Consider the following 27,913-nt stretch of genomic DNA (forward strand, 5'->3'; position numbering starts at 1 on the left):
AGTCAATTTATTTTGTTTTAACAGATCAGACATGTCAAAATGTGGGACGTTAAATACGCTATATTGCAGTAGCAAACAAGATAAATTAAATACGGTAATTTATCACTGTCTTGCAGTAATATTTTGCCCCTCCCCCCAATGTTGAAGGTCTGGCGGCGCCATTGCATATAATTGAGTTACCGTGTTACTTTGAAGATTGAAACTTAACAGAATGTGAGATAACCTGTACGCAATTCTTGCTCAAACAATTTGAAACGAAAATATGAATGCTTTGTGTGGAGCGATGCTTCTTGAATATTGTTTCTATAAGAACCCAAAGTTGCAACATAGGCGAATCTATTTATAAGTGAACTAAAGTTTATGTATGGCAAACATTTGGGTTAGTTTTTTGTGGCTTTGAACCTGACTTTGAATACCAGGGTTGTGTCGGAAGTAGCCTAGTCACTCATTCGTTTGTCGAACTACACCTGATTTGTATGACATCGTTTTTGATTCCAAAATCAAGTACGGTATTTTAGAAAGTTATTGCGTAAGTTCTATGATTGTTGAACAAGAATTAAAGAAAGCACAAAGATTAGTTAGCCTTCTCGTAGCTATGAAGTCAAACGACCAGAATTTATTGACAAGCCTTTAATAAATCGATACTTAGTTACGGAGTTTGTTTGAAGTGAAGGCGTTCACAAAAGTTCATCTTCTGGGCAGTCTTAAAACTTTTAATCACTTGTTGCGCTGATTGCATCGTCAAAGCTTTTAATAAGTCAGCGATTATTAAATGACAAACAAGCGTTTTGCGTCGGTTCTACGTCACTGACGCCAAAACTACCGAGTGAGCTTCGAATTAAAGCATCTTGCCAGGCACGTAACATTTACATAGGTTTTGCCGGTAAACTTTGTTAGACAACACAGGCATCGCCCACTAAAAGGCATAACACTTCCAGTAAAAAAAATTTTTTTCTCCAAAATTCAACGTAATTTAACATGAAACTATGTTGAATATCTTGGCATAAAGGCGTTCCAACCACTAAAAAGCATTCTTGGCCAAACTAAGGTTTATGGGCCCAATCAAAATTTCACATTTCTTTGAGTAGGTCAAGGGATCAAGAAAGCTTCTTGGACTGCTAAGGAGAAATTTCAAAACAAAAGCGTATTTATTGAGACAGTTACAACGTCAAAAAAGACTGAACAGAAAAAGTAAAATGCGAGACAAAAATGCAATTTTGCTGTCTGGGTCGTCACATCCGGCAAAGGGTAAAGAATTTTGCCTATAAAGTACAGAAATCACGTCAAAAGCATAAACAAAATGACCTACAGAGAGAGAAAAAAATAAGTCGCCACATCTGCTGGGGTAATGCCTTCCTAGCCAATAAAAGTTAGGTTAACACAGTCATTCAGAAAAAGTTTAAACGATGAAAATGTGTCAAAATGGGAACTTTTACAAGCTCGGAAAGCTGTGTATCTTCTCATGGTGGTACCAGGTTCAAATATGAGATGCAAAATTTTCTATGGAAAGACAATAAGTAAACGCACTTACAAACGGCGACTCTTTTTACACAGCTTCACACAACCATTCAAAAAAGCACATTAACGGTACTATTTTGCAATTCAACGTTAAATAACACCATGGATAATTTAACTTCGCGTAAATGGGATATTGAATTTGCGAACGTGACGCTGAAGAGAAAATACAAATAATCAATTATGAAAACTCACTTGCTCTATCTAGCGGTGGTAAACAAAGCCACATTTTTGCTTTCATTTAACTTTGTGTTCTGAGCAACTTTCACTTGAAACTTATCAAAAAAATATGTGCACATGTCTTACTGGGTGACCAAACACACCACTGCTTAAAATAGCCGAAAAAGGTCCCAATTGCCAAATTGTAGACACGACAAGTATTTTAGTACCTTTTGAAGTTATGATGATCTTAGTTCGCTTCACATCGGTTCAGCACTTAAGTCTGAGTAAATGTGAAATCTGACTATGCAAGTTTCGTTTGAAAACATTCATCAAATTTCAACTTACGTTTTCAAGTACAAATAAGCAATACTGGCATAAATTTATTTAAACACTGTGTTTAAAGTCACTTTTGTTTACACAATGCCCTTTATACATATCGTTTTAACGTCACGTGACAATAAAATAACGCAAAAAGGAACTTTTGTCTGTGCTTGGATTATAAATCTCGGGTCAACGCCACAATGTAGTGAAATTTTGGGAAGGGTGAAAGTGAACCTACCCCGTTTTGTCTCCAGGGTATTCACAACCTCTATCTACGCCACTACGTATCCTTTACGTGTTTTGGAGCAACGCTGAAGTAGAAAATCGTGTTTTGATGATATTTCTTCCTTCTGAAGAGAAAGAGTGACTATTCATAGAAAAGATCACTTGTAAGGAAACAAAGATGGAAAAAAACTACCAGAAAACTACGTATGAGCGTCAAGCACTAACAAACCAACCAATCAGAATCATCGATGGAATATGCACAGTCATGATAAAAGGGCTTAAAAAGCAATTTGACCAACAAAGTCGGACATCATATCTACAGTACAAGATGTTGCGTCATGTGAACTCCAACGCACTCATAGAGGCAAATAGATTAATCTTAAAAACGGATAGGCCAAGGAATTCTATAACTTTGAGATTGGAAACTATGATAAGCGTCATGCATCAGTAGGTACTCAAGTTATTCGAATTAACACGAGTACTGAAAGAGAAATAAATTTAAATGTTAATAATCTTTTTCTTTCATAAAAGAAGTTGATTTTAATAGTCATAACGATCAAAAAGGATACAAAATAGAATTTCAAAAAAATAATACTAATTCTGTGAAGTGATCCACAATGGATTGTGTTCAAAGTGTAGCCAACAAGAGACAGGTGCTATGCTTAAAAAGAATGCAGGACAAAAAAAATCGTAGTCTACTCTATATCCCTTCAGCGTTTGATGGTTCATAATGTGAGGTCCAATTCCAACCTGTATGCACTCCTTGCCTGGTGTGTTTTTATTGGAACCTGTTTAGCGGATTTTAAACACAGCAGATAAAAACAAGCCATAGAGGAACGAAAGAACAAGTCTGATTTTGTGATTTTGCTGATGCATAGTTTTAAAGACGTATGTATGACATAGTTTTAAAGAGTATGCAGACGATGTTGAGTTTCTGGATGAGGAAAGACAGCCACTTGATATGCTACAATCTATTGCAACAAAGAACCTGAAAAACTACAATCTTTTCATGAATGAGACTAAAACTGAATTCACCCACATATTTCTTGCAGACACAAATGAAACTGATGCTGATAGCCTACCGATTCGAGGAAACGAAAAATGGCGTACACACAAACTTTTGGGATCATTGTTGTGCAGCACTGCCGATGTCAAATCCCGCTGCAATTTAGGCAATGTCGCTTTCAGATCACACTGGAAACTATGGAGCAAGAGATCGAGAATCCCATTACAGTTGCGACTAAGATTGTACAACGCGTACTGCATCCCAATTATGATCTACAACTGTAATAGCTGGTCTGTTACCAAAGGAAGTCTTGAAAGATTGGATGCCTGTCATCGAAGACATTTACGTGTCATAACTGGTCATACTTGGCCAAACAGTCTTATCTCGAACAAAAATCTCTACAAAATATGCAACAGTGAACCATTGTCTTGCAAGATCTCCACCATGAGATGGAACATGTTTGGACACATTCTGAGACTTCACCAGGACTCACCTCCCCAGAAAGCCCTTGAATTTGCAATAATTGGCAGCAAAAAGTACCAAGGCCGAACCGGACGTCACCGTACCAATTTATTACAACTGCTGAGATCTGACATCAGAAAAGCTGGCCTGGGATCCCTGCTCAGCACACCACATCTCCATCGATTGCAAAACATCGCAAAGGACAAAACAGAATGGAGATCCTATCAACCTTGTTGAAAGACTGATCGAAGCCAGCGGATGCCAAACGATTTGGCTACACTGGCGGCGGAGACAGTTACAATAATAATAGTTTTAAAATTTCGAAAGTTTCCGACTACGGAGCATATGACCCTAAGCCGGAAAAAGAAATGAACTCAGTAAAGAAAAGAAATGTCAAATTACTATTTGAAGATAAGTTTGCAAGCTACGAAGTAATATCAAAGACGAGGTAAGCTGTTCTTTTATGTGTTCAACAGCAGGAAACGTTGAATCAACATTTAGCAATACTTTTCAATACAAAATAATGACGCCGATGGATGATTAACTCTTTAGCACCACAAAGCGGCGCGCGAGACCTTCCTCGTAAAACTCATTCTGCAAACTAACCCAAAAAGCCACCAGCAGCGTAAGAAGACCACGTTTACTGTGAAGAAACTGTAAGGATCACATGGGAATGTGCGTCCAGGAAAGTTTGATAACTGAAAAGTGTCGATTAAATTTCTTGCATTTTATAGTGTGCTGTGCAATCTACTCTCCCCCCACCCCCGGTTGAGAGTTTGTTTTTATATGATCGTGGCCAGGAAACTAGTTACTGGAACAATCTAACACCGCATAATTTGTCCTTATTACAATTACATTGATTCAATGCCTGCAGAAGTAAAAAACGGGTTTTGCGTACTTGAACATGGAGTGCCTGTAACTTTTTAAATTATTTATTTAGATTTCGATAATTTTACACCATGGACAGCGGTGTTATCATAAACATCAGGGAATGTTTTATATTATGATGCAACTTTCTGTTTCAAGTTTCTAAACAGCAAACTTTGATTTTAAACAATGAAATAAAATAAAACGCCCGTACCTCCGTTAAATTAAAAGTCTGTTACAAGTCATCTACCATAACTGAACGAAAACCCATGATCGTTTAGCATTATTTTGTAGCAACATTTCACAAAATGTGGAGCTTGATAGAAGACGTGGTGGAAAGTATGAGCTTGCAAATCAGAACTCATTAGGATAGAGGAGTAATTAAAACGATGCATTTTATTGACTGTGGCAATTGTGTGCAGATGAAATTATGGCAAAGTGGCGGAACCAAACGTTAAAATGAGAAAATAAAGGGCCTTAATGAAGCCAAGTAGGTTTTGGGAAGCGGTTGCACTAACAAAACCAAAAGTCCAATCGCAAGCATAGCCTGAAATACTCCATTCAATGTATGTAACACTGCACCACTCGTCGCCCTATTACAGGTCTACTCGACGTCCAGCAAACTCGGTTTTGCTGCGATTGTGTTTGTCGAGATGCTTGAAAATTACAAATAAACAATCAAATGAATAGAAAACTAAAAAAAAAGATATAAGTTTCGGACAAGAACTTTTCCGACCGAAGTACCACACCGCCCACTAAGGATTAGGAAAATGTTTCAAATCAGTTTGTCGATGACTGCCACACCAGCATAAGATCGTCCTGTGCTCATGGTCGTAGGCAGAAGAGTCCACGCGTCAGCGCGAGGGTTGTAGTATTCGACAGATACGAGATTGCACGAACCGTCATCTCCTCCAACCACGTACAGTATCCCGTTCACTGATGCGACTCCTGAAGAAGAAAAGTTAGAGCTTCATCAAAGTCGGTAGGTTTCATTGATGAACAGTTTTTGAAGTTTTGTACAGATGGTTTTTTAAGGTGTAGTGAGAGTTATAGAGCTTAACTAACCATCAGTACACACAAACCGTAAAAGCCGTCCCTCACGATGACAGGTGTGATCGCTGTCTGGTGTGATCAATTGTTAAAATATACAACACTGCTGTAACCAAACTTTTTCAATAAAAACACAGTTCGTTTGAAATTGTTACGGCCTGGTGTCAAAATGATCTGACGTCATAGTGCCAAAACCAGAGCGTCAAAATATTGTATTCTGAATCTAGACTGCAAATCAGTCGTTTTTTTACAGTGGGTCAACGTCCGTAGACGTTAAATCAATGTAATAAACGACTGATTTGCTGACAAGGTATTTATCTATTGTCCGTGAAGCAGATGACCGGTAAGAATTCTTGCGTTTCTTTCTTACCCGCGTTTCTTCTGCACATGTTCATGTCACTGATCGGCGACCAACTGTTGGTGGCTGGGTTGTACACTTCCGCGCTCTTCTTAACCAGGGGGCCATCGTGACCCCCAACGGCGTACAGGAGACCGTCCACTACGCCCACCCCTTAAAATAAACGTATTGGTGAAAGCACTTACAACAAGTCAAGAGTCAACTGCTTGAAGCAAGCAGTGTGTCTGAGTTGGGTTTTCAACATCAAAAAATCTCATCAGAGCAATTTTAGAACTGGATAGTTCTGGTTTCATATAAAAACAACAAAGGGTTGCGTTTACCATTTCGGTTAGTCTCAATAAATCAATAAAGTTATCAGAAAATAAAAAAAACGATTAAAGAAGGCGGAGTCCACACCAGACCTAATAAACAAGTAGACAAATAAAGCAATCAAAAGACTCGAATGTTATGCAAGGCTGGAATTCAAATGAAACAGAGGCATGATTTTGTATCATTTCTGTCTATCAAGATGGCGTCAATGAGGTTAGTATCAGTCTCAAAAGACCGGTTGCAATAACCAGACAGCAAATCAACCGTTTTTTTACATCAATTCAACGTCTGCAGGCGTTGAATCAATGTAAAAATTGACTAATTTACTGTCTGGAAACTTACCTGCACCGCTTCTTCTGGTGCTCATTTCAGCAACGAACGACCACTGCTTCGTCACGGTTGAGTAGGATTCGACGGATATGAGGCAATTCCGCGACACACCATCGTAACCTCCCACGGCGTACAGGAGTCCTGGTCGGGAAAAACCGGTTGTTATGACAAGTGCAAGTTTGGATAAAATCTTAGAGATCATACTAGAATACAACTTTGGGTAGAGAGTACTATTTTAAACCATAAACAGACGAAAGCAAGCAATAACACGGCATTGACAAAAAATAAAACAGAAACCCACCTCCAAGCACGGCAACACCAACACTGCTCCTTCTTGTCTTCATCGAAGCAACAACCTTCCATTCGTTCAGCTTAGGGTCGAACACTTCAGCTGTGTTCAAACCTAATAAAATAGCATGAATTACGTGGTTAACAAGTTTAGCATATTGCAACGCGGAAAAAAGGTACGCGGTGAACAGAAAAATGATTTTGCTGAAAAAAAACATTAAAAAAAATAAACTTATAGTTTTGTTAACAGGTCATAATAAATATGATAATGGGGAGATAACATTTACATAATTGTACTAACGGATGTGATATCGACATGATTTCGCCAGCATTTGAGAATAAAACTAAATACAATTCACTGGGTATCACTACAAAAGGATCTGAATTGAAATCACATGCTAGCTTATTCAAATAGATCAGAATCTCGCTCACTCAATGCAAATTGAATCTCATACCACCAATAAAATCGACATTTGACATGCGCTATCTGAAATTTCAGCCACGTAAAATGTCTCGGCTATGGGAAATTGTGATGTGTTTTGCATTTTTTTAAAGGTTGTGTGAATAGTTTCAATTGTTGGAGATACTCGTTTCATTGCATTGGCAAGTGAAGTTACAAATTAACCTGTTGATTAGTGAACTGGTGGGATCGCAGTTGGTAATTTCATTTACTGTATGATGCAAACACAGAAAGAGTCAAAACTTCATCGGTCGCAGTCAGTGGACTCCATACCACGCCGTTGCTTGGTTTAGTCCTTATGAATAATTAAATATAAAGTAACCACGAGTGATACTCATCAGTGACTGACTCATCATAACATGCTACCTCACACCTGACGAGCCGTCGAATCCACCAACAGCGTAGAGCATGTCGTGTAGGACAGCCGCACCAAGTGTCGACCTCCTTGCCTCCATAGGAGGACCGCTCGTCCAACAGTCGGTATGGGGGTCGTATTTGTCAACTGTTCGTACCCGGAGTGAGCCGTTGAACCCACCAACAGCCCAAATACAACCCTGACAAAACAAAAACAAATGTTATGTGATGACAATATTGTCACTTTTTAATAGAGGAAACTTCACCTGGACATAATAAACAATGCAGAAGTAATTATTATTCGATCCATTTTTCAGTGTTATTGTCTTAAGCATAAGAAGCGTTGAAAATTAGAATTAGGAAGTCGGAAAATAAAATTATGTCGTGAGGAAAATCATACAGTGATGATTATAATTTCTAATTGGAAAGTGGACTTTAAAAATACAGTTATACGCATCTTATAATGTTAGGAATTCGAAAAGTTTTGATCTGGTCTCCAACGTAACTGTACAGTACATCCAAATAAAGAACAACGTGGTATTTTGTAAAGCAAGTTAAATGCCTGGTCGCGAAGCTTGTGCCCAACAAGTTGCTAACATAGAAAGTAGTTTTTGAATGTCTTGTCTTTACAAACTGAAAAACTTCTACAAAATTGTACTCACCTGGAAGACACTGATTCCAGCTCTACATCTTCTGGTTGTCATCTCAGACACTTGCCTCCATCTGTCTTCCTTGAAGTCGTAACATTCGACGGAGCGAATGGCCTTAGGCGCTTGGCCACCGACGACGTACATCGACTGGGAAAAATTTACAAAAGTTTAGAAAAAAGAAGAAACAAATTTCAAAATTAAACTTCTTTTAACAAGATATTTAGCACAAGAAACTGGAAAAACATGATCAAATTAACAAAATAGTCTACTTTACATTGGATCGACGTCGAAAAGCCTGGTTATGTTGGGTGATCTTAAAAATGACCGTTAAATGAGCAACTTCATCTGTTTGATTTTAGGATAAGTTTCGAAGAGTTCAAAGATTGACAGAATTTAATGGCACTGGTGGCATGAAACACTCAAGTTTTTAAGTAGCATCAACTTTTCAGTTTAGATTTTTAGAGATATTTTTGAGTACTTTGACATAAGACGAAGTCATTCTGTCTTATCGAATGCAGAATATACAGTATCTATCAGTGCGTTTAATTCATCTCACTTTTGGCATTCCTTTTGGAGTCCGAGGTCTAGTCCGTGATATTTTCATTGTAGCGCGGTGTTCTGGGCTCAGTAAATGATATTTCATCGCTTCAATAAGATAATCTTTGCAAAGATCGTTGTTTTTCACAAGTGTTTCTTGCTCAACCCTCTGAAAGAAACGATAAAATGTTATTCCAGTTCGCCATCGTTCCCTATTTTCAACAACGTCGGACATTAAAGTAACGTAAAAAAGCAAGTTTAGCTAGCTGGCTGGGACATATGATAAATATAAGCAGCGTAAATACAATATAATGTTTAAATACACAAAGCGGAAAATTTATCGAAAAAAATCAATAATCTAATGACCAAGCCAATTTTCTTGCCTTTTCCATGCAGAAAGATGTAACTGTAAGCTGCTAAGTTGTAGGGGTTCATAACACATTACAACAACTGCAACAGGCGTCATGTAAAGTTAGTTAATGTGTAGAATAGTCGGGACAAACTGCATGAGACGAGAAGTGAACGGCTTGCCATCAACAAGAGATGCAACACACAAACAGAATATCAACCCAGTGAACTAAACCTGACTATAATGTCTGCATACGTTGAAATAAAGTAAATAAGGACTGGTTCGTTGGTTAAATGTTAACATGAATGACTAGCTTCTGTTACATATGGAAATTTTGTCTTCAATTTCCAAATATATATTTGCAATCATTGACAAAACAAGAGGCCTCTGGCGATGGTAAACCATTATTATATTAAGAGAATAGATAGCTTTTGCACTCATAAATAATTCAGCCCTTAAATTTCCTTTAAACTGTTACATTCATTCTGCTGTGAGAACCTATCTTCTTCGGGCCTGAACAATACAGTCTGTCTGTGTTTACCCTGTTTTCTCTGCTGCTAATTCAATGAAAGCAAGCTTACTCGTCTTTTCTTGTACCAAGTTGTTACCAAGTCCGCAACCTCATGACTTCTAATATCATTAGAACAGCTGCGAGGTAGTGCCTTCTCTCAACCAAGAGTGTCAGTACAATAATAATCGTAACATACAGGAGAGATGGAAGGATATTACAACAAACATTTACGACTGCACGAGTGCACGTACTTGTTCACTTTATAACAAGTCTTGATACGCACTTTTACAAGCCTTGATTGAGCCTGGCTCAACACGTTCCGGTTTCCAGTTAAAATTCTATGGGTGTTTATTTCTGTCCAAAAGTAATGAGCGAAACCTTCTTACGTTTTCATATAAACAGTACTTGCGGAGAAAAGGCAAGATATCCAAATGAGAATACGCCTTTTTGGTCGGTAACTACTTGTCGGCAAAAAAGTTCGATATATTAGCTATAGTCGCCTACACGACACGATGTCAGAGGCGGGATTTTGACCCGTGCTTCCATTTCCAAACCACCATCAAGCTTGAAGATTTTGGAATTGATCACGCTCGTGTGTTCCGTGTACTTCGATTAATTGACGGATTGTTTATCGTCGACTGGGGATTAATTCTGGCAGTTAGGTATACTGTAAAATGTAGAGGTGTTGGATATCCCACACAGGTCCGGTTACCGAGGTGGTCGCTGGACAGTGGACACTGGAAAGCTTAATGTTTTGCTTGCAGTTTGTAGTGTTGCCAGTGAAATATGTTACTGCAGCTACCGTTAATTGAAGAACTGTCCTTCGTCCGCATACTATGAGAGTAGAACCACCGCAGTTGGTCTTTCAATTTCTTTGTTTACAAAACCAGATGTGCATACACTAAATGACCTCATAGCGAGGCCGACTAACAGCAACTACAAACATCCATTGAGGCCAGGAAGCGATACAGACGTCATGTCAATACAATACATCATGCCAGTGTGGTGGTGAAATAAATGCCTTGCGGATGGTGTTACAGCACAGCCAGTGAATAGTCGACAACATGAATGCCACATCAGGCGAAAGATCTTTCAACATTGGGTCGTAAAAGTTTGTAAACTCATAACGCAACAAAACAAAGTCAGCCATTCAGTTTGCCAGAAGCAAACCAACTTAGTTCTAAAGATATTGCACACAAGCAAAAACATGCTCAAGCAGTTGGATTGCTCGTTTGTGACCAACACACAAATGACATAGTCCTTATGCAAATTTCTATACCAAGTGATTGCAGTTCATATTACTATGTATGGAACCGATAACGAGCCATACCTCAACAAGGTAATCGCTTGGCATTAGAGGAAGGCGGACGTGTTCAAGTAGAGTTGGCATGAATTGGGATCTGTTCGCCATGTCACTCCGAACCCAACCAACCACTGCTTCAAAAACCTACAATAAAACATTACAAATATTCTTCAAGAACGATAACTGCAAAGACACTTCTTTAATGAGTGTGTTTGGTAGCTCGTCAACACATCACTGCACTGATGAGTCCCAGGCCAGAAGGTCGAAATAATTCATTAATTTCATACAAAATTTCTGGGTTGCAGAACTGACTTGTTGGCAGTGGTGGCCTTAAGGTTTTGTGGGCCCTGGGCAAGAAGCAATATAAGGGCCCCTACAGCCCGGTATCGACAATTTAAAGTACGTAAACTCAAATAATCATAAATCACAATAACACAAAAAGGAATTAACATGATACAACAACAAACAGCGATGGAAAGAGAGAAAAGTGTATTTGATGCTGTGACATCTTCACATCACTCTGATGCTATGTTGTAGGCCTACCACCACGGCACCACACCCAGGGCCGGATTTAGCTGATGGGGAGCCTGGGGCACTTTTAGATCGGGAAGGCTCCCGTGCGAAAAACCACCTCTACGTCTACAGTAGCATTAATCCAGCACTGCACTGCACAGCATTTTTGCAGAAACTTCAAAGGCTAAAAGAAAAAAAAAAAAAAAACACAAAATCACATTTTTTCCACGTCGGGGGCTCTTCTAAAGGGGGCCTGGGGCATCTGCAGTCTGCACCCTCTGCCCCTCCCTAAATCGGGCCTGACCACACCCAGTGCCCTCCGAGTCCTACACCATCCGTCTGCAGCACTTACACAAAATGCACTTTTCTAGCTTTTTTTACGGCAAACTCTTTAATAAGAGAAGCATTGCCCAATGTTTTGCCCACATTGTGCACAATTGAAACAACAGCTAGTCCAACCAAGCGTTCGTGGCTCATTGTAGAGCGAAGGTAATTTTTTATCAACTTTAGTTTAGAAAATAATCTTTCCTGTAAAGCTACATCAACTGGTACAGTAAGAAATAGTCTCAGTAACAAACACAAGTTAGTCATACGTTTTCTTGATACGTCATATGATGCGTCTTTGCCTCGTGTAATTTAAACGCCATGTGATGTGCCTTTCTCCTATGCTCTGCCGTTTCATTTTGCATTTCGTTTTTCAATTCAGTGTTTAGATCAGTTATTCATTTTCATTGTAGATATGATAAGCAGTTATTTTTTGTTACTTGATAAGGGCTAACGTGTGCATGGCCGAAAACGTTTGTAGCTTATAGTTTATGTTCAATTTTAATGGATTATGTTAAATGCCGTGTGGTTGCTTGGTTGTATATGTCTGTGGTTGAAGAAAGTGACCTCTTTACCAAAATTGTAACACAAGTTAGGGTACACAACATTCAGTTTGTTTTGATACAGATACTGTAGAACAGAGAGAACTGTGGTTTATTTTGTTTTCAATGGTGAATATATTCTTGTAAAGCTCTGCAGTTTAGTTTAAGTTGGCCTACTGCTTTCTGCTAGTGCTCAATGTAAATTTTATTCGTGCATATTTTGGATAAGCGCGGGCCCTGGGCGGTCGCCTAATTCGCTCACCCCAAAGGCCACCACTGCTTGTTGCTAAGCTATTGAATATGTTCTCAACGGCAATCTCTTTTTGGCGGAAGAGGGCAGTGCATAACGGGCAGGCTTCCTGTAAGGCAGGCCTTGATGAACAGGGCATCCGGCAGCCCGTTGGACATGGAGCTGGCCAAAAGTGTATGCATACCCCTCGCCCTAAGGCACGACTACTCTTTGTGTTTATCTTTGGCAATTTTGTCCTTCTGCAACAGTGCCTTGTGATGAGCAGCCAATCCCAGCCATGCATAGTGATTCAACCAAATCATACAAGATTCTTTCAACAGCTCATGTGTCTAAAGTCCCATGAGAACCCGCAAGATTTTTGACCAATAACCGTTTACAGTATATTGTGTTGATAAGGTGAAAAAAATGCTAAGCGTTTATGAGACCATCGTAATCTAATGTAGATCAGCTTCTAGTCATAATTAGAAATACTCATACATCGTCTGCATTTTTAAGATTCGTCCCATATTGGAGTTGAGATTAAAGTTTTTAAGCTTTCCAATCCAAAACGTTGAAATATTTTCACCACCTACGTTCTACATGCCTTGTATAACTCGCTCTGCGTTTATGCTGTTATATAAAAAAAAAACAACACTTGTACCGTTAGCCTATGTCACAATCGGAGCCTTAGTAATGTATATAGTATGATATACCCCACAAGGTGACATCATCACCTCCATTGGGGATTGATATTTGATATGAGCAAATGTAACCATACAAGAATGCATCTACACTACAGTTACGATGAAGTCGGCTGAAAGTTAGGGTGGAAAATGGCGTTGCATTTCACAAAGTTTAATATACGCCACAATGTCTTCGGCAACACTTACACACCATCTTGATTGCAAGATAACATTGATATTGGAACCGTAGCTTTTTAAGCGAGACATTGCAAAGTAATGTATTCGTGACTGTAAAAAATAAACCGAAAACTTAAAAACAAATTCAGGAAGCCTATGTGAATCGAAAGTATAAAAAACACGATTCAAAGCTTTCACGCCAGCAGTAGCATTATGAATGGAAACTTCAACAACAATAACAATACGTACCATTTCCTCTGATGATACAGAAAGTTGGTCGCTGTTGATTAGCTCACATACTTGCTGACATGACAGATTATGGAACTCTTCACCCCTCACTACGTCGCTGAAGTGTTGTTCTGTGAGGAAAACAATCATTCAGTTGACTCACTTGTTATTTTCAAGTCATGCCAACTTTTGGTGACTGTGCTTCATGAAAATAACAGACATTTTAGGGTGTTTTTTTAGGGTGTGGGGTAATGCAACTGCAACCAAGAAATTTTAGAGTGTGGGGTAATGCAACACAATAGCGCATCGTGATCAAAAACACAATAATGCAGCATGTCTATTTTGTGTTTTCAACTGTCTTTAATTTTCTTGCCCCCCTGGGTTTAGCCACGGCAGCTCTTTCAAATTTAAGCTGGTTCACCAAAGCCTATGATAATCGCGTTGCAAGCACATTAGTGTTTTTTTACCTTCTAAAATACACAATACGTTAATTTGCATGCAGTTCGACAATTAATGCATATTCGGTCTAATTTAGACATTCTGCATTTAAAAAAAACCCTGCTGATGGACAATTGGCCATAGCATCCAGGTTGGTTTGGGTTGACTGCAAAAATTTGTATAGAACCACAGAGTAATGTCACATTGGATAAGAATAATATCGCTAACAAAATCAATAAATAAAACAAACTCAACAATTTGAACAAGAAATCAATTCGAAAAGGCCAAACGCTGCTGTTCTTGCTCGTGAGTATTCCTAAAAGCAGCGCCACAAGAACTAAAAAAAGAAAGAAATGTCTTCTGACAGAAATACAATTTTTTTCGCACCTTTATTGTTTTGATTATTTGTGTTGTTTGCTTTAAAAGCTTAACTGAAGACAATCTAGCAGATCAAATGTATGTCTGTCATAGCTTGGAAGTTAGTAAAAGTTAAATTATAAATAATTGCCCTTGGAGTAATCTGTTAATAAAAGATGCAATCACTCAACTCACTGTATTATTTGTTTAATCTTAAATAATTAAGCGCTTTTAAACTGTAATTATTGTACAGGCAAGAGGGTGTTTGTGGAAACAGGCTGGCTACTCGATAGACGGGACTCGTCTGCACTGAGCTTCGCATGGCTAGTGTTGGAATCAAATGGTCTAAGATGATTTGCAGCATTAGCGCAGAGCAACTGCATGAACATGGGTGAAGAATCCCAAAGCCGGGATGGAGACGTTATGTGCTGTTGTTAAACTTCGTCTCAACCTGAACATGAACCATGATTCACATTTCCCAGGGGAATGACTCAGCCGAAGCTTCAGTTTTTTACTTGATACGACGACGAGGCGCTCAAATAGGTTGGTCACTAGTCGCCATTAGATCGTCTCTACTAAAAGCAGCAAAAATGTTATTATGTTTCGGCAAGCAATTTGCGCATTTTGAACTGCTTCAAAACAGCCTACCAGCATCACAACCCAGAAAAATATTTTTATGTAGTGAATGGTCGGCTACCTGGGCTATGGGCTATTTAGGAAATATAAAAGCAGTTGTGAGTTGTGACCATTTTGATATGCATGCCTCGAAATAGCTGGCGGCCATGGCCGCCTGAACTGTTATTAATGGCCGCCAATACCGACCTGTCAGGCAGCCACAGATGGCTGCCTGTAAAATTCGTACGAAAGACTACATTTATCTTGGATTTTTCTCTTGTTTCAGCGCCGCCAAAAACAAGACATCAAACAGCGTTAAAACTACTACCTTAATTACATGTCGTGCTACGTCTTATGTGCTACGCAACGCGGGAGGGCAAATGTTCCGCAAATTTTATAGCAAAATTGATGGCAAATGTTTTTCATAAAAAAAATGTTGGAATAAATTCTTGTACTTCAGTTGGCTGTGCAAATGGATCATCGTTCTACCAAGCATTTTTTGGTTCATCAAAAACTTATTTTTAGAATTTGAATTTTCTCAATAATTAAAATAACTAATTGATTGAAATATCAAAAATAAACAGAGAAATTGAATCTTTTTGGTTTTAATTCCAGCATTTAGGTTATTGCTGATCAAAACAAAATATAGTTGAACATCATTACTAAACATGGAGGGTACTATTTTTAATTCAATTGAAAAGCAACTTGATTCATACACTAAAGGGGTTTTGACCAGTAATAGGTGGTCAAAACTGCCCGGTTTAAACCAGGTTTTAACCGGGCGGTTTAAACCGATCAACCCTAATAGGGCTATGAAAACTCTAGTTATGTCTGGACTCTGGACAGAAACTGATTATTTTGAGTTGAGTTTGCGAAAGGGAATCAAAATGTAATCGCAATGATGAAAAACAATTAACACGAAGACAATGCTTCAAATCTAATTCGTTTTAAATCACAAGACTAGTTAATTGTTAAAAGAAATACAGCCTCACTGGTAACCTGAGAGGGTTGTAATAATGTATGATATACACATAAACACCCAGGTAGCAAAATCCGAACTTTTTACATTGATTCAACGGGTGTAGGCTGTAAAAATGTAAAAAAGTGAGAATTTTGGTGGCTCAATAACCAATTATAAAGCGTGCTGTCAGCTAAGAACTATGTTGCTATAAACATTTTTAAACAAGTGATCAGCAAAGTAGAAAGACAAAAGGAAAGAATATGAAAAATCGACTTGTAAGTTTTTTGATCAAAAGTGGTAAAACGTCAGAGACATAAATGACGTCGTTAAATGTTTTGTTGATAGATGGGAAACTGTAGAAACCACCTACGTTTTTCAATGACAAACGAATCGTCATGTGTCTAACCAAATTTTCAAGCGATATCCAAGTTGTGCAACCACGTATTTGTATTCTCATCACGCTACGGCTTGCACATATTTGCGTGGTGGTTGTTAAACGACGTGATCATGATTTCTCAGAAAGCAACACCCGAGCAAGTGCTCCAAAAAAATTTATTTTAACAGCAGATTTAGATTTTTAAAAATCTCACAGGGGTTCCAAAATAATAGTCATTCATGGGCTCTATCCAAGGGGGGATGAGGGGGTGATCACCCCCCCACTAATTGGAGTGGGGGGGTGATCAATGCAAAATCACCCCCCCACTCATTTGGCTTTGAAAAGGTTTTGTGATATTTTATTGATCAAATTTTGAAAAATATATTTTCGCTGTTAGCACATTTTGAATTTTTTATCAATATGAATATATATTTCATTTCAATATGATTTTTTAGTTTGGCAACCCTGAACTACGAGCCAGGCGTTTACACTGTGTTTTAACTTAGTTTGCTTGGTAGCCACTTTAACAAGAAAAAATTCTGCCACTGCAAATGACTAGAATGACACCGCCAACCAATCAGAACATGTTATAAGAGGCTACCGTCCAATTGTGACCTTTATCGCACTTAGCCAGAGAGTTAATCTTTGTTTTGAACTTTATTTGGTAATTACAGAAGAAAAAAGAGCAATAGCAGTTATGAGAATCGAACCCACGTCAATGAAATGACTACTTTCTAACCCTAACCCCTAAAAAGTCAACCAGCTGCCAACTTAGTCGGCAGCAGTGGCCGAGTGGTTAGCGCGTTGGGCTCGCAGCCGAGAGCCTGCATGTTCGACTCCACCCCCCCGCACTTGCTGTTGTTTCTGTGGGGAAGAAACTTCACTATGAGTATAATTGCCTCTACTCAGTGATCGATTTCGAGTAATGGGTAGTATCAAATTTAAGTCATAAGTAGAGTAGACAACCGGAAACAGACATTGCCGTCGGCTGCAGCGTGGGTCAGGTGTATGTCAGAAGGCGTACACCGATGCATAGCGCTCAAGTCCGCTTTCTCGCAATGCAGGGTAAAAATATGAAAAACAAATAAACAAACAAACAAACAGCTGATAGAAAATCCAGCACTTGATTTGCTTTGTATCATCTTCTTATCGCCCTTTTTCACGTCACGGAAAACGTAGTTTATGATTGGTTCGAGTTTTCATTTGCAGTGCCAGAAATATTTCTTGTTAAGTGACTACCAGTTTGCTTACCCAAAAATGCCCTTTCCGAAACATACTTTGTGAAACGACATGGAAACCCTATGCTTCGATCAGAAAGAAGCTGATGCTGCAATGGGGGGTCTGGGGGCGCAGCCCCCTAGAAGTTAAAATGACTATGACGATTTTAGCCCACTGTCCAAAAATCACCCCCCCCCCCCCGAATTCTAAAAGTGGATAGAGCCCCTGTAGTCATTTATAAAATAATTGATAAATCGCGGGTTTTGAATTATCGACGTATTTAGATTTCAAATATATACAGTACAAAAAGGTGGAAGAGGTTGTCAACTAATAAATTAATGTATTTTTTCGTCACAAAAATGCATGTAGCCTACTTGAAATTCAAATATTATAATTATTGCAAGCGAAATAATTACGATATCGTATCGTGTACCTAGAGCAGGAACCGGTCCTAGAATAACAATAAACACCAGAATTGATATACCACATATTATATAGACAAAGTGGCCAGTTAGAACATGTAACAAAAGGAGAAAACGATTTATAAAATGTGTCAACTGAACAAGGTGCAGGGAAAGAGTGATCAGCAGAGCACAAACAGAAAACATGACGTTGACAAATTAAGACGTCGGCATAGTTCGCGTTGGTGTTTTAGGTTCAACCGTTGACAACATGTGTACAGTAAAAAAAAACAATAAATAGCTAACCTTTCTTAAACAATAAGTGGATTGAAAGCAAAACGCAAAAATGAAACCATTGAACCGCTTCCAAAGCGGTGCAAGAGTTCAGACGATAATTATGTCACGTGGTTACTGGTTAGCCGTCGCAGCGTCAACAACCTCATACCACCATGTTTATAGATGAAACGATAGGCCTAATAAAGCAACTTTATAAAAAGAACCACTGAGCTAAGGTCAAACAGTGATCCTCAGACTCCTTCTAATGGCGTCTGTCGACTGTACCGGTGTACCCCCATCGATTCTAAAAAGAAAACTAGCTCAACACAGTAGAAAAATTTAAACTACAAAATACAAACAGATGTAATGTCATTGAAAGGTAATACATAAAGAAGGTAAACTGGAAACGTAGCATATACAGTTTCATTGGGATTGTGTACTAGACATTTTATACCTCGCGTTTCAAGGAAGGTTCACATGGTTAGTTCCGTGTTGTTATTTGAAGAAGCGTAAAAATACACACACGCAAAGTTTAACGCGAATCTAATGATTTTTAGATATGGCAGTTACACTAAAATGCAACATTAAAAAGCTTCTTCAAAAGCAAAGCGGACCTTGAAACTAGCATCCTGCATTATCTGTAACTTAAGTCTAAACTTAAGTCTAAACAACGTTGTGCAGACCTCGATGTTTGCTTAAGGACACAGTTTGAAAGCCACTTACTGTACAGTGTACATACAAGAACGATACGCAGAGTGATTTGCAGACCGTAGCGTTGCAAAATTCCCGGGAATTTTCAGAGCCAAAACTACAGGAAAATAATGGCCTCATACTGTTTATATTAAAAGTACTATGTATATGTAAAATACTTAAGAACATACAAACACATGGTTTCCATTAATAACTCCAAAAATGAATCATCACCAATCTGTTTTACTGAGTCAGTTACAAAGTCGTTGTACTAGTTGCTGCCGGTTAGCATCTCCTCCTGCTCGGCTTCTTCAGATGATGTACTAATGACTGTTCTGACAGCGTCATTGACTTTAGAGTCAACTTCAATTTGGGTTGACTTGTCTTCACAAGGTTCAAATAATGTCAAGTATGACCTGACTGGCAATAGTTTTCCACCCTTTCGTCTGCGAGCCTATTGCGGACCTTGGTGTGAGTGTTCCCAAATACTGACCAGTATTTTTTTAAATATAGAAAAAAAGTGCTCATTTTTAATTAACACCAAATTAGTGTTTATAATTAAAGAAAATATGAAATGCTTAAGATAGATTTTTAATATTTTTTTCTGGTTGATGAAAAATTAAGAAATGTTTTAAACATAATAAATGCCAAATTTGAAAATTCCCAATATTTCCGAGTCCTTCAAAATTCCTGAAAAGTTTCCAAAATTTCCGGAAACTTTCCACACATTTGCAACCCTAGCAGCCCGGTTTCTGTAAACTTTGAGTGTGAAATAAATTTGACCAATCTGTCATTTTACGAGCAGTGTAAATGAACGCGGGTAATTTCTCACGCAGAGATGACAAACTAATATTTTTTCGTCTATTATTTAATTAAAACTTTGTAAGTTCCGACATTTAAAGACAAAGAAAACCAAACACACGATATAACCTAAATTACATATATATATTATGTAAAAACTCAAGCTTGTACCACAAGCATATGTGCAAGATCGAACAAAATCAATACATGTCTTTCATTGCCTATGCACTAAAAGCGGTGGAGTGCTTCATAGTAGCAATGTGACTAAAGGTTGGCTAATGCTTTAAAATCGGGTTTCAAAAAAGATTCAAAATAGCTAAGTGCTGCACAGCTCGGCCCATACTGTTGCTTGAAATTTTACGACGACCTGAAATGCTCAGTGCTTTCTACTTAATAAATTACATGAAAAGATTAACGGACTGTAAGGTTCATAGCCAACATACTTCACTTCCAAACTTTTATTATACACAACTTGTCAGTACAATCCAGCAAATGTTAAAAAGTTGAAACCGAACTTACAAAACCAGACAAACGTTTGCTTCTGCAAAGGGAGATTTGCACAGAATTGTAACCTAATTATTAATTCACTACCAGGTAAAAAGTAAAACTTTCATAAGTTACATTCTCACAACATATTACCTGCAAGAGTTACTTCTGCTACGCTGCTTGACACGTACACAATTCTGAGAATGCGTGTGATTACATAATTACAGAGATGATGATAATTATGCGCCGTTGCATCTGCATATATCCGTTGTGTTTGCGTAACCGCTCACGACTTCACCAGCTCAATAAAACAGTCACTTGTATACGACTATTCAACGAACTCTCGCCAAAAACGGAGAAAAGCGGTCACTTTAAATCAATATACGGCGGCGTGCAATATACGGTCCGTGGTACAAATTATGTGGTCCCCACAGACTTCGTCAAGTGGCATAGTATTATTGCCACTTTTGTCAAAGCTGACATTGGCAAGATATCCAGACGACATCATTTATTTCACAAGTTACTTACTCAATGCGCAAATTAACTGTCATTAGTGAGTGTAATAAATAAATTATTATTATTAAATTTGTTTTTATTTCATGTGGTGTTCGATTTTTTGGCCCAAACTATCAAAGTAATTGTACGATGTGCCCACTGTAATAAATACTAAAGTGGGAGAAGCTGAATAGCAGAAGTACATGACTTTGGGAGAGTAGAATGAGTAGCCTATTTGTAAACAAAATGATACAAAAAAAAACAATTTCTAGTAACCCTTTATTATAGCTCAATATTGCAAATTTGCAACATGTTGTACTGCTAAATATCTTGTGTTGGTTATACCAGGTTACACCTTTTTGAAAAAAAATTCTGACAACATTTAATTTTTTTTTCTTTGGCGCTACGGGTGACCAATGTTACAGGCAACATGTGTAGCCTATTCTTGCATTACTGTAATGTACACGTACCACAATGACACAAAAATTTATTCAAGGTTATGAACCTTACCACTATGAAGTATGAACCTGATCACAAGCACACACACCTCCGGCAGCGGGCCGGAGCCATTATTACCTCCGGCCTGGAGTCGGATTGTAAAAAATGACAGAAGCCGGAGGGCGTTCTATCACTAATAAATAGTTGTGCGCCCATTGGAAGCTTCGACCTTGCTGTGTAGATAGCTCATGCTCGAATACACGAATCGTTTTTGTATAAAAGAAAATCAAAAATTGTATTATATACACCAAGAACGAATCAGTCTTTTTCTTTTTTTCTAAACAACATGTTTCGCGTTTCTCTAAAACACTAAGCATTATGCCAATTTTCTTCAATCAAGTTTTCTTTTCAATTCATACACGCAGATGACACAGGATAAAGTGTTCGTGGGCTTAATACTGGAGTAATGAGTGTCCAAGAATGAGGTTCAGACCACAATGTTAAAACTACTTTAGAGTTTTGAACATGGAAAAAGAGCTGAAGCGAGTACAAATAATAATCACTAAAACAGGTCAGGATTAAACAACTATATATATATAAAATAAATAAATAACGCCTGCAAATTATATTTGTTCCACGAGCTCACCTGTGAAGGAGCGGGCATGTGATAACAAGTCAGAACAGGAATGTATGTCAGCAAAATGACGAATTCCCAAACAATTTGAAGGATGAAGCTGTTGCTGCAGAAAGCAGCAACATGATTCTCGAACAAAGGTCAACTGCAAAACATCACCAAGGACGGAAGTTAATTTCCGTATCCCACTGCCGATATTACATTAAAGTTTTTTTTTTCGGCTTTGAAGCAAACACAGTGTTTGTCCTTAAGTGAATGCTCATGTACTATACTTAAGCAGGTTAACAACATCACAGCGCAATAATAAGCAAAAACAGTTCGTCACATTGTTTGCTTTCTCGAAATTTTATTGCAATATCAATTTTATTGAAAAAAAAACATGAAAAAACAAATACTGGTACTGTATACAAGGAAGATAAGCTGAGGAAGACACGCCTTAAATGGCTGGGTCACGCCGTACAGAGAGACGAGGATTACGTCAGAAGACGAGTAAGACAATTATTGGAAGTTGGTAAAAGAAAGCGAGAAAGTCCGAAAAGAAGATGGAGAGATTGCGTGACAGAATATATAGAAATAGTGGGAGTGAAGGAGGAAGATGCAGCTGACAGAGTGATGTGGAGGACTGCAATCTGCACCGGCGACCCCACTTGAAGTAAGAATAAAGTCAGAAAAAGAATATGCAGAAAAAAACAACTGACAGACTTAGACTGTTCATATTTTTAACTGAGGAACAATAGAGTTATATGTGAATCAGTAAAGTTTTAAAAGTTTTCAAGCCGTATGACAATTGACTGAAGCAAAGTGGTGGGTCCATAGTGGTTGTAGCTCTTCAAAACGTCTCAAAAACGTCTAAAAAAATTAACATAGCAACAAAATCAAGCACTTCTCGGACAAACGAAATAACCAAATCAATTCAGATGAATCGCTTTGAAGATACGAGTATAGTTGAGCATCAATTCTCTCTGAGTGTGAAGAGGTCCTTTGTGCTCGTGTGAATAAACAATAACTGCGATCACAACAATTATTAGTTTCAAGGTTGAACCATGGCCACCTGGAGATGCGGCCTGATTTGTCACATTTTGCAAATTTTGATTACAGCTACTGCTAGTGCTTGACTGACATTTTTTGAGATGTTTTTACTTTTTGCGGTTTCCTAATGACAAAATACTTTTTTGTTGCCTTGGGGAGCAGTAGCAAATGAGAAAAAGTAAGTTGAAAAACGCAAAATCAGACTGTTATTGAAAATTAACAGTCTGACTAAAATCTACAAAATCAAATTTTCTTTGTTTTTCAACATGTGAGGATGTTAAAACCTATTGTGTCATCTGGGGAAAAGAATAAACAAAGCGTAAAAATCTAATTTTTAGAAAAATTTATTTAAACGTTCGCCCAAAGTTAGAAAAACCTGGAAATTTCTGCAAAATGTGACAAATCAGGCCGTATCTTTAGGTGGCCATGGTTGAACCCAAAACGGTGTGAAAGCAAAACGGAAGCAGATAATCGATTGCAACCAAGGTTGTCAGGTAATCCTAGAAAATTTCAGACAATATTAATATGAAACTCGGACATTTTAGGACAAGTAATAAAAAACTGTTTTATTTGCAGTCCAGCACTTCATTGATGTGACCTTAAACATTGGCACAAATAAATGTCCAAATGATATGCCAGCCGTCGCCCGTTGGACACAGCGTATAAAATCAGGCCAATTTATCGTGTTTTTTTTTTTGTCCGAATTTTACGTTACCTGGTCACCCTGATTACAACGTTAGATGTTATTCAAGAACAATGTGCGCTTTTTCACCGTATTAAATCCATCAAACGTTGAATCAAAGTACATAAAAATTAACTGATATTCAAACTGAAATGCTTTTTTAGTTTTTTTTTTTAACTTGGAATTTGATTGGATATGTTTACTCTAAGTCCATACAAGTGCTAACAGCTAACCCATCAAAAATGTTCTGAAAAAATCATTAAGCACGAAGTGCTCCAGAGTTGTGCAAAATTGACATTAAAAGCAAGAAAGCTACAGTTTTGTTAAAAAGATTGCGCTGTCTACACTTAAACAGCCGTCCTTTGCTGGGTTAAAAGCAATAATGATCAAGTCACTTGAGTGACAAGGGAAGTCATCAGGAAGCCTGGTTAGTATTTTGGTTAATTGGGACTGAACAATGTTCAAAACTTTATTATACATTGAAGTGAAACTTCAGAACTACCCTTTGGGAACACATTAAACGTTTTGAAAGAAACAGTGATACTACATTTACTGTGTGGAGAATGAAGAGATTTGGTTTTTCTCTTTTTGGAGTGAAGTAGTCTTATGTTTCACTGATTCGTAAAGCAACCCCACTCAGCCTCATTAATCAATTCTGTTGATGTCAAAAAATATATTTTATTAACGCACAACCTTTACTTCACTTGGCAATGTTTGTAAATTTCTTGTTTCAAAAAGGACAGCGCACAGCAGTGGCTGTAACAATAATCGCTGGTTAGTTTCAATTTTATTAACTTTCAGTAAACCTCTTTTAACCCCGATAAAAACACATCATTGTACAATTAAAATTGTCAACTTACTTCTAACAGGCTAGCCGCAGGAAGAAGGGCTTGTACATTTTCTTCAGTTACTTCAATTTGTGCAGTGTAAACATATTCGACTAGTTGCACCAGAGCTTTGCCTTCGATTCCCTTCAGTTTTACTTTATCAGCATTGCTTTCACTCATTTTACCTGCAAGCAATAAAACTTCTAACTTCTAACTTAAACTACTGTATAAATATGATATGTACAAGTATTTGGAGTGCGGCCATACCATCAGTGGTGTAAACTTGATAAAAAGTATTTGAATATAAACTCCAAATATCAATATCCATTTCAGTGACTGTTATCTAAAACCTTAACAAGCATAATTTCAAACAATACCAAAAACACAACTCTGTTTTTCAAAACTCGGCACTACCTATTGCAAATGAACATTGAACAATTTTTATAAAATTCTGTATATGGTGAAGTCTGTTTTACAAATAATCGACTGGGTAGGGACTCATGTTGTCAACCTCCTCGTGGTGAGTTCCGGAAACCTGCAATGGCGAATGAACAATCAGAGACAGCACTTCTTCATACGAAAGAAGAACTGGGAGTACAACTTTAACATTTACAACTCCAGTTGTACTCTCAGTTCTTCTTGCGTATGAAGAATTACTCTCTCTGTTGTTGTAGGGTTGTAAATGGGTGGAAAGTTTCCGGGATTTTTGAAGGACCCGGGAATATTGGGAATTTTCAAATTTGGCATTTATTATGTTTAAAACATTTGTTAAATATTTCATTAACCACAAAAAAAATTTAAAAACCTATTTTAAGCATTTCTTATTTTATTTAAATATAAACAGTAATGTGTTAATTAAGAATGAGGCTTATGCATAATTATGCATACTTTTTCACTATTTTAAACAAATACTGGTCAGTATTTGGGAACACTCACACCAAGGTCCGCAATAGGCTCGCAAATGAAAGGGTGGAAAAACTTGTATCCGTCAGGTCAAACTGGGCATTGTTTGAGCCCTGTGAAGACAAGTCAACTCAAATTGAAGTTGACTTTAAAGTCGATGACACTGCCAGCACAGTCATTAGTACATCATCTGAAGAAGCCGAGCAGGAGGAGATGCTAACCGGCAGCAACTAGAACAACGACTTTGTAACTGACTCAGTCACGACAGTCAGTATTGTAATACTGACTCAGTATTGTTTTTCTTTGTAAGAAAACAGATTGGTGATGATTCATTTTTGGAGTTATTAAACTAAACCATGTGTTTGTATGTTCTTAAGTATTTTAGTTATATATTATATATTATACATAGTACTTTTAATCTAAACAGTATAAGGCCATTATTTTCCTGTTTCAACATCAACTTAAAGGGATACTAAAGGAAAAACCTGACTTGGTGATTATACACGTTCTTTGTGTTTAACATGCTACCATAAAACGATTTTCAATAAAATTTTGCCCCATTGCGGTTTGATCGGCATTCCGCGCGTGCTTTTGTCAGAGCTGTCAAAACAGGAATGGGCGTGAGCAGCGAAGCGTGCGACTGTACAGTCTACGTCACTATCGACTAGCAATCCGCTGATCGGCCAATAGTTTTTACTGCGGGCGATTTAACTGTAGACTAGGTATGTATGTACAATTGTACATCAAAACATCAGAATTCAACATCAAAACATCAGACAGTTTGCTCAAAACATCAAATCTGATGTTAAAACATCAGATGTGGTAACGTGGCTTTTGTTATTGCTGTCGATAGTGACGTATTCTCGAGCAATGTTGAGCAAATGAAACATTGGACTTTGGACCTTGCCAGTGCCATTGAAAACATTTTTTTTTCGGTAATTTTTTTTGAAATGTATTCTTGAATGTTCAGTTTACGCATTTTAATGCTTAGTTCCCGTTCGAAAATTTCATTTAGTATGCCTTTAAGATCGTTTTGAAAGTTTCCGAAAATTTCCAAGGAAACTTTCGGCTCTGAAAATTCCTGGGAATTTTGCAACCCTGGATTGTTGCCTCACTCATTTTCAAAGATGTGCTCGTTTGAACAACTTTAACATTTACAACTCCAGTTGTTCAAACAAGCACATCTTAGAAAATGAGTCCTGAAAAAAGATAAAACAAGTAGCAACAGCAACCAATACTAATCAATAATCATTGAAAACATACCAGTAAACATTGCCATAAAGTAAGGAGATCCTGATGCCATCACCAACTTATGAACAGGAATTTCAATATCTGCGGCTTCAAGCATTACATCGCAGAGAACGCTGTTTCTGAGTGGAGAAATAAAAACAGTTAACAAAAGCAGGTGGTAGATTTAACACAAATAAGATTAGAAAAGTGATCATAATCGTTGTATCAACATATCAGAATAAAAAGATACCAGAAATATAATTTTTGCGGGGTTTTATAAAGTAGCCACACAAAGCTAAGTAACATATCCTTGAATCTTTCTAGCAGGGGCTCATGACACAAACGCTCTACAAGTCAACAAGTTAGCAATACTGTTAGTTACTGTTGTATTTTAATACGTTCAGCCAAACAGATATATGTATTTAGCGCTATCAATAACATACTTTTCCACACTCCATTGTGCGCACTACGCAGTTTTTAAAAGAATTCATGTCCTTGGACCAACTTCCATAAACATGTTGAGTTGAAAGCAAAACTTTTTACTAACGATAGTTTTGAACATAACAGACTTTGTTTGATGGATGGAGATAAACATTTTTATTTGTTTAGTGCACTATTAACTGTTAACACGAATAAGCAAATAGATTCATACTCGTTAAGTCAAAGGAGTTTCACAAAATTAGGGAAGATTCAAAAAAACAGGCGAGTGCAATAAAATGCAAATGAATAATTAAGTCATGATTAAATAATTTTCTGTTTTCAGAATAATGCATATTTATATGACTTCAATATCATTTTTACAATAATTGGTAAACTACTCGAAAGATAAAATATGTGCTAAACAACTCTGTACATAAAATAACATTAAAAAAGTTCAATTACTTTCTTAATATATTCATTGCAGACAAAACTTCTTTCGTATGTAAATCATTTCGAAATTGCTGGGCGTTGCTCAGCATACGACCCGACTCTCCTGCAGCAACACAAGCAGCAGCGGCCGTGCTCTCGCTACACGATTCTAATTCGGTCCCCAAGAAGTTCATCATTTTTGTTCAGTGCTTTAAAGAGCAGCAAGCTTGTCAAAGGCCGTCTGCAGTTGAGGAGGTATGATGAGCAGATTGAGTAATCAGTTGGTGTTTTCAAGAATACTAATTTTGTTCAGCAGTATGCACAGGAGAATTTGGAAGATAATTCAACAGAATAAACAAACTTAAATTTAATCAAATTGATTACTACAAGTTGTAAAAAATTTAAATTTCCTGCATGAAAAAGTATTCACATTATAATCGGACTGTTACGCAGG

At 37.6% G+C, this 27,913-nt stretch overlaps 1 protein-coding gene across 1 annotated transcript; it reads right to left on the reverse strand.

The window, feature by feature from the left end:
• On the reverse strand, nucleotides 1-27,790 carry LOC145766170 (kelch-like protein 3). Its single transcript, XM_082577824.1, has 13 exons — nucleotides 27,493-27,790; nucleotides 26,644-26,750; nucleotides 24,511-24,662; nucleotides 21,952-22,084; nucleotides 13,775-13,884; nucleotides 11,085-11,201; nucleotides 8,914-9,063; nucleotides 8,370-8,504; nucleotides 7,727-7,907; nucleotides 6,907-7,008; nucleotides 6,618-6,746; nucleotides 5,979-6,119; nucleotides 1-5,506 (listed from the first exon to the last, which is right to left on the reverse strand). Exons 1-13 carry the CDS (start codon nucleotides 27,654-27,656, stop codon nucleotides 5,334-5,336), a joined length of 1,794 nt encoding a protein of 597 aa, XP_082433950.1. The 5' UTR covers nucleotides 27,657-27,790; the 3' UTR covers nucleotides 1-5,333.
• Nucleotides 27,791-27,913: the final 123 nt, after the last annotated feature.

This window comes from Aplidium turbinatum, chromosome 3 (genome assembly GCF_918807975.1).
Source record: "Aplidium turbinatum chromosome 3, kaAplTurb1.1, whole genome shotgun sequence".
NCBI lineage: Eukaryota > Metazoa > Chordata > Ascidiacea > Aplousobranchia > Polyclinidae > Aplidium > Aplidium turbinatum.

What these genes read in the sequence shown, in the direction of transcription:
- LOC145766170 (XM_082577824.1), bottom strand. Translation starts at nt 27,656, where the DNA reads ATGATGAACTTCTTGGGGACCGAATTAGAATCGTGTAGCGAGAGCACG. An exon ending in GCAATGAATATATTAAGAAA is followed by an intron (nt 26,751 to 27,492) that starts GTAATTGAACTT and finishes TTCTCCACTCAG; the next exon opens with AAACAGCGTTCTCTGCGATG. An exon ending in CAAGCGATTACCTTGTTGAG is followed by an intron (nt 9,064 to 11,084) that starts GTATGGCTCGTT and finishes CGTTTCTTTCAG; the next exon opens with AGGGTTGAGCAAGAAACACT.